The sequence below is a fragment of the Mercenaria mercenaria genome, chromosome 12 (genome assembly GCF_021730395.1).
Source record: "Mercenaria mercenaria strain notata chromosome 12, MADL_Memer_1, whole genome shotgun sequence".
Classification (NCBI taxonomy): Eukaryota; Metazoa; Mollusca; class Bivalvia; order Venerida; family Veneridae; genus Mercenaria; species Mercenaria mercenaria.
In genome coordinates this window covers 67774765-67782873 of record NC_069372.1, presented here as the reverse complement: position 1 = coordinate 67782873, position 8109 = coordinate 67774765, and the positions used below count along the sequence as shown (strand labels likewise).

Here is an 8109-nt window from a genome sequence, read left to right as displayed (position 1 = left end):
TCTATATAGAGTAGTCGACGGATACTCGTCTGAAGTAGGTGTGGCTTTGTATGGTCATTCGTTACTTTGCACAGGTACTCATTCCACAACACGATGATAAAACATGCATCAAGACAATAACTTGATCTCTTTGAATGATATACACTCAACAAAATTCCTAACTGGTCAGTTTATATTGTATTACTTTTTTGTTAATAATACATGTACTCACACGAAATTTCACATACCGACATTTGAATAGGCACTTCAGCTAATTGTTGATTTCTTTTTGGCCGACACACGGCCAGCGTAATGCATTAGGCGTTTTGACCAATATTGCATATTTTGCACGTGCAGGGCATGTGCACCAATATGCACTTGTAAGTGGACACTTTTGGCATTACTGACGAAAGTCCTACTAGAAAAACACATTTCATGGTGAAATTGACACAAGAGCAACGCGCCCGGGCTGTCGGAATTTTACAACAAAACTCAAAATCGGTCACTTCAAAGAATTGTCCTTGGGTTACATTTTGCCAAAAGAGCGCGGATGGTAGATAACCAACTATTGAAGGTTCTTGTAAACGAAAATAAGGTTAAAAATGGAAATAACAATCAAAGTAACAGCTACAAACATATTATATCAAAATTCTTTTGAAATTGCAAAAATAATTACACACGTGTCGTAAATGTATCCCGGCTAGCAACATTCCGACAGCTCGATCGCGTTGCTCTTGTGTCAATTTCACCAAGATATGTGTTTTTCTTGTAGGACTGTCGTCGGTAATGCCAAAAGTGTAAACGACCACGTGCATTTTGGTGCACATGCCCTGCACGTGCAAAATATGTAATGTTAGTCAAAACGCCTAATGCGGTAACTTTAACTATGAGTTGCCAAAAATAAATCAATAATTAGCTGCAGTACCTATTCAAATGTCGGTATGTGAAATTTCATGTGAATACATGCATTATTAACAAAATAGTAATACAATATAAACTGACCAATTAGGAATTTTGTTGAGTGTAGTTAAAAGCAACTAGCAAGTTTTAAGCTCAACTTTGGATCTTTTTTAGAAAATTTAAATTTATTTCACTTCTAGATATTCCGTTTATGTCAATAAATGTCGCTTATATTAAGAAAAAGTTTTCTCAATGAAACTGTTTGGTAAAATGAATGCTTTATGGTTTCTACTAGTTTGAAATGATTTTGGGCAGTTCGATCACACGGTGTCATATATTAGACCTATTCTTCACCAGGTACCAGACTGGTTCGCTGACAACCTCATATTAACGTCAGTGTGACCAAATATCCAGACAATCTCTCAAACGGGTCTCCTATCGGAAATATTGTATTGCTTTGAACGATTCACTAGCAGTCATTTTGCCATTTCTTGTTAGACATAGCGATTGTCTGGCGTTTTCAATTTGATGCCAACAAGCTATTGAAAGTTGTTTGTTTGATTGTTTTGGAATTTATTTGGTTGTAATGAAAATCAGAACTGGAGATAAAATGTTAACGCTGGATTATGCTTTTAAATTTGTGAATATGTAATACGTAATAAAACATGCTCTGGCCGAGAATAACAATTCTGATTAGTTTATGAAACTTCATGTCTTCGACCTTACTTAAGTCATTAAGTTTTGTCATGAAGTTAAATTTGGTCAAAAGTGTTTTATACTTACATTTTGTTTTCTTTAAAGGTGGATAATCAGATTTTGGCAATGTAACGGATTTGTTCGAAACTTTAGCATCTGATCATTTACACTCATTTATGTTCACTTAACACTTAATACAAATTAGATTTTCACTGGAGGTATTTTTAAAATTTCATTTTCCTATCCTGACATTAGACATTGTATCGAAATAAAAAGAAATACCCAGCTTTTTATATACTTTCATATTAAAGGGGAGTAATTACAAAATTTTATAAAAATAATAAAATATACATTTCAAATAGGAATCTAACTCTATGTAATCGGTCTTTTTGTTCCTTAAATAATTCTCTATCAGAATATACAAAAAGTAAAAAATGTCATTAAATGTTGTTTAAATGTGATTGACCACCTTTAATATACCGTTATAAACGTCGATCAAAAAAGACATTAGGCGGACAGTATAGAGTATAGAATTTAACTTGTTTTCTCACAAAATACGTTAAATTCAAAGGTCTATTACAGGTTATGGCAAACTCGTGGAATGCCTCCAGAAGACCTTTCTAAGAAATTTTGAAGTGTATTCAAATTCTGCATGATTGAAATATTGGAAAATAACATGCATTCATACAGTGATTGTACAAGTATTATTCAATAAGCTATAAAATATTGTTTCTTTGCAAGCACTCGCGCATCGTGAGGATAGAAACAGATTGATAAATTAGATAAATCATCAGACTTTTGTATTGTGAGCAGTGCTTCGCGTAGCATAAAGATAACAACCGGATAAAAGCTATGTTTAGATGAAATCAAAATGTAACTATATATATATCAAGGTACATCAGAATGAAGTGATAAAACATTTGTAGATTTGTTGCTTGCTATGTTATGTAGGCGTTAAACTACAATTCGGTGATTATAAGGAAATTAAATTTAAGAATTAGAGAAATTACCTGTAAGTTTGATTGAGATTGTTTTTCACAGTATTTCGAAACCATAAAAGATGTGATCGCTGTGACATAATTATATCAGTTACGTGGTCAGTAAATATGGAATACATGTGGTTGTTACTGAAAATGTTCCAAATGTGTCATCAGAAAGCATGAACTATGTGCACTACATCTGGATTCTTTTGTCCATTCTCGTGTCTGTCACATGCTCGTTTTGTTTCCTCCAGCCGGAGTGGATAATTCACCCTAACACCATCAATGCATATGGGATATATGCTTTCTGTGTCGGTCACTCCGGATCAGAGGAACTGGCACGTACGTGTGGATTTTACGGAGGCCGCTTTGGCTTTGGTAACATCCCTTGTACTATCTGGCAAGCAGCGTGTTTGTTGTACGGCGGCGGATCATTGTTTACATGTTTTGGGGCTTTATGTTCCTTGGCGACGATGTGTGTGCGGACGGGATGGGATAAAACGTTGTCACTGGCGACCAGATATCTACAGACATCTTCAGGTATGTCATTGAAAACTTACTGTAAGAGGGGAAAAAATCTTGGAAAACTAAAGAAAATCAATCAGTTGAATGAAAATAAAATGTAAAAGTATTAAATATTATACGAGCTATTATTACTGCTTCCAGAACCAATCACATAATCGAGTTCTAAACTTTGGCGATTAACCACAAAACAGAATTTGATACATACTGATATTATTTTGTTTTGATGGATTATATTTACTCAATATTTGACGCTTACACTATTGTACATGGGGATTGTGTCTTTATGTCTGTCTTTAGATGTATTCTATGTTTTAGTAACTTTTCCTACCATTATAGCAATGATATTTTTTTTAATATCCTCTAAATCAGGAGTTAACATTACAGCGATAAAGTATCAAACTTTAGCCTAAAACTTTGCCATAATCGTTTTCAAACGTGTATAAAAAAGGAAAAGTCTCTATCCCCTTCCAAACATGTTGACTGATGCAGTTTCGAACGTACTTCAAAAGAATACAAATATAACCAACCAGGAGTAAAGAACAACAACTCCTTGATCGTTACACAGAAATCCGTATACAAATATAGCTTGTCAACCCAACTTAGTAATTATTAGTTGAAATATGTGTCTATCATATTCAGATCCTTGAATGTATTACTGAAACTTAGCAAAAATAGACCCTGACTTTTTTATATTCAACAGATTTGAAATCGCGACCATTCGATCCCGATTATACATTAGTGTCACATTACCAACATTAAAAAATCAACTAATTATGCTGCGTTTGCATATATCTAAGCAGAACTCTTCCCTTCATATATTTAATGTCCGCGTCTTGTCAATATTATACCGATATCAATCAAACTTATCTGTTTTTAATGAAAATGAAAGCACGTCTAAAAAGCATTATTCGGGACGTTCAGTCTTGTACTTTAACGGTTTACCAAGATTAAGTTGTAGAAAATATCTTGTTCATCGTTGGAATCATTTTTTTTTATAAATAAAATTTATAAGAAGATCATTTGGAAGCATAGAATGTATCCTAGGAAATAACTTCAAACTCAGTTTGATCGAGTCTGTTCATATGATGTAACAATAAGTGCAACACCCCACACGCCTAGCACCTGCTTTCTGAGGAAATAACTTCAAACTCAGTTTGATCGAGTCTGTTCATATGATGTAACGATAAGTGCAACACCCCACACGCCTAGCACCTGCTTTCTGAGGAAATAACTTCAAACTCAGTTTGATCGAGTCTGTTCATATGATGTAACGATAAGTGCAACACCCCACACGCCTAGCACCTGCTTTCTGATGAATATCTTCAGACTCAGTTTGATCGAGTCTGTTCATATGATGTAACGATAAGTGCAACACCCCACACGCCTAGCACCTGCTTTCTGAGGAAATAACTACAGACTCAGTTTGATCGAGTCTGTTCATATGATGTAACGATAAGTGCAACACCCCACACGCCTAGCACCTGCTTTCTGAGGAAATAACTTCAGACTCAGTTTGATCGAGTCTGTTCATATGATGTAACGATAAGTGCAACACCCCACACGCCTAGCACCTGCTTTCTGAGGAAATAACTTCAAACTCAGTTTGATCGAGTCTGTTCATATGATGTAACGATAAGTGCAACACCCCACACGCCTAGCACCTGCTTTCTGAGGAAATAACTTCAAACTCAGTTTGATCGAGTCTGTTCATATGATGTAACGATAAGTGCAACACCCCACACGCCTAGCACCTGCTTTCTGAGGAAATAACTTCAAACTCAGTTTGATCGAGTCTGTTCATATGATGTAACGATAAGTGCAACACCCCACACGCCTAGCACCTGCTTTCTGAGGAAATAACTTCAAACTCAGTTTGATCGAGTCTGTTCATATGATGTAACGATAAGTGCAACACCCCACACGCCTAGCACCTGCTTTCTGAGGAAATAACTTCAAACTCAGTTTGATCGAGTCTGTTCATATGATGTAACGATAAGTGCAACACCCCACACGCCTAGCACCTGCTTTCTGAGGAAATAACTTCAAACTCAGTTTGATCGAGTCTGTTCATATGATGTAACGATAAGTGCAACACCCCACACGCCTAGCACCTGCTTTCTGAGGAAATAACTTCAAACTCAGTTTGATCGAGTCTGTTCATATGATGTAACGATAAGTTCAACACCCCACACGCCTAGCACCTGCTTTCTGAGGAAATAACTTCAAACTCAGTTTGATCGAGTCTGTTCATATGATGTAACGATAAGTGCAACACCCCACACGCCTAGCACCTGCTTTCTGAGGAAATAACTTCAAACTCAGTTTGATCGAGTCTGTTCATATGATGTAACGATAAGTGCAACACCCCACACGCCTAGCACCTGCTTTCTGAGGAAATAACTTCAAACTCAGTTTGATCGAGTCTGTTCATATGATGTAACGATAAGTGCAACACCCCACACGCCTAGCACCTGCTTTCTGTGGAAATAACTTCAAACTCAGTTTGATCGAGTCTGTTCATATGATGTAACGATAAGTGCAACACCCCACACGCCTAGCACCTGCTTTCTGAGGAAATAACTTCAAACTCAGTTTGATCGAGTCTGTTCATATGATGTAACGATAAGTGCAACACCCCACACGCCTCGCACCTGCTTTCTGAGGAAATAACTACAGACTCAGTTTGATCGAGTCTGTTCATATGATGTAACGATAAGTGCAACACCCCACACGCCGAGCACCTGTTTTCTGCGGAAAAAACTACAGACTCAGTTTGATTGAGTCTGTTCATATGATGTAACGATAAGTGCAACACCCCACACGCCGAGCACCTGCTGATACAGGTATTGAATGAAATCTATGACTACATCAGAAAATATAATAATGCTGAGTTCAAGTACGGGGAGTCATTTTAACATGGCACTTAAATTCTGCTCTTGTGATAGTTAAAAAATCTATGGACAAACATTTGTCTTGGCAAATAACATGAGGTCAATGACATATAACCGAAGTTTTAAAGTGTAAGAGCGAAAGGCATATGAAAATGTTTCACGCAAAACGCTTGTCAATATAGTGCAAGAGGGGAAGCATACGATTAACAATCACAAAGTCACAATTCTGGACAGTGGACGAGCTTAATAGTCTTACTAATGATAAAACATCTTCATTTGCTCATTGTACACCTCTATTGAACGATTTGTGAGTTTCAGAAGAATTTGAAAGAAATGCAGGTGCTTTCCATATAATGCTGTTACGATACAATTGAAACAAACAAATATTCAAAGAAAATCCTATCAATTTGGATAAGGTATGGATAAGTAAACTCCATGCCAATTATAAAAGGGCATCACTTTTCTGAGCTGTAACTAAGTATATATCATTTTAGAGATGAATTCCTTGGGAATAAGTCGAACACTAAATATTTTCCTAAAGTAATTACTGTCTGAAATCCAAGCTTTTAAAACAAAATGTATTTTACAAAGTAATATTTGTTCGTTGTAATTTAATCATTAGAATTCATTTGAAGTAATAATCTGCCAATGGAAATACGTTTTAATTATGTTATTAGCTGTTCATACTTGTACAAACTGAGCTGCTTACATCAATTCATGTTCGAGTGTTATAGCAAATGTTTTATGGAGTGATATAAATAAACTTATAGTTTCGGTGTAGATTATTTTAATTGATTCACTAATAGAAGTATTCTTTTTAATTTTAGTATTCTTGATGACTTCTGGACTACTTGTGTACCCACTTGGATTTGACTCGAGTTACTTCCGGTTGTATTGCGGTGCAGGCGCTGATGTTTACAACTCGGGCATCTGCCATGTAGGTTGGACATACGTTTTGGCCATAGTTGGAGCAGCAATTTCAATCTTCTGTCCTATCCTGTCTTATTTCAGTGCAGACGAAAACTCAGCCAATAATGGACAGGACTGCAAAATGTAACAGAAAGAGAATCAGTTCACCAAATTTGTTTAAGTTCGTTTGACTATTCAGCCGGATGCTATAATCTTTGAGAAGTTTTCATGTTAGTGATATATATTATGTATATAAATTATTGCATTTAATTACAAAACATTTTCTTGTTGTTCCTAAAACTAAACACAGTTCATCATTATTCAACACAGACGAATTAACATACAAAGGTTGTGGTGTAGAAGGTTTAACAGCGCTGTGTAGTCAAAATTTAGAAACGAGAGAAAAATAGAAAAGTCCACGTTATATGCCGAAATCATGGTGTGGAGTTTTATACTGTTGACAAATGCAGGAACATGGACGAATGCTGGTCTTTATTCTTGCAAAGTCGCTTAATGTGTCATTTTCACTTAAATTCATAGCGGGTAGGCCACCTACAGATTGTACAGCACAGAGATGTAAATTGAGAAAATAAGCAGTTTTGTTCTCCATATAAGCTGGCTTTATATTATACATAGCTTTATTTCGCGTCTGTCAAATAGTTAGAATTATGATAACGTCATATATTTTCTACGCCGAAATATATCAAAAATAAAATTTGAATAATGTAGTATAAAACAAAGCAGTTTTGTATCAGTAATATGTCACCATGTCATTATTTATACACACATCTTACTAATATTGTCTGTGTCATTCCCATTAAGAACAAACTATTTATACAGAAAATAATGTTCAGCCCAAATTGTCGGTCGATATTCAGCATTTCAATTCAACATCTGCATTTTCTTGCAGTGAAAAATATTTATTATAGATGCCATCTGAATAATATTAGCCGGTCGTCATAAAGACACTCACAAAATAGACTTAGGGCCTAAATTAAATTGCTTTGATGTTTGCGTTTATTTTGATGGATGGATAGATGGATGGATGAATGGATGGATAGATGGATTGATTGACTGATTGGCTGATTTATTGATTGATTGATGATGGATGGATGGATGGATGGATGGATGGATTTGATTGATTGATTTGGTTGATATATTGCTTGCTTTGCTTTGCTTTGCTTTGATTTGATTTGATTTGATTTGCCTTGATTTGATTTGATTTGATT

The 8109-nt window shown here is 35.6% G+C and overlaps 1 protein-coding gene across 1 annotated transcript; it reads left to right on the top strand.

The window, feature by feature from the left end:
• The first annotated feature begins 1356 nt into the window (after positions 1-1356).
• LOC128547433 (LHFPL tetraspan subfamily member 7 protein-like) lies at positions 1357-7546 on the top strand. The gene is made up of 3 exons (XM_053520276.1): positions 1357-1427; positions 2158-3095; positions 6799-7546. The coding sequence occupies exons 2-3, from the start codon at positions 2735-2737 to the stop codon at positions 7026-7028; spliced, it is 591 nt and encodes a 196-aa protein (XP_053376251.1). The 5' UTR covers positions 1357-1427; positions 2158-2734; the 3' UTR covers positions 7029-7546.
• The last annotated feature ends 563 nt before the right edge of the window (positions 7547-8109 follow it).

Bases quoted from the DNA above. Each gene is read 5' to 3' on its own strand.
- LOC128547433 (XM_053520276.1), top strand. From the start codon at position 2,735: ATGAACTATGTGCACTACATCTGGATTCTTTTGTCCATTCTCGTGTCT. The intron at 3,096-6,798 runs GTATGTCATTGA...TTTTAATTTTAG, and splicing joins ATATCTACAGACATCTTCAG to TATTCTTGATGACTTCTGGA.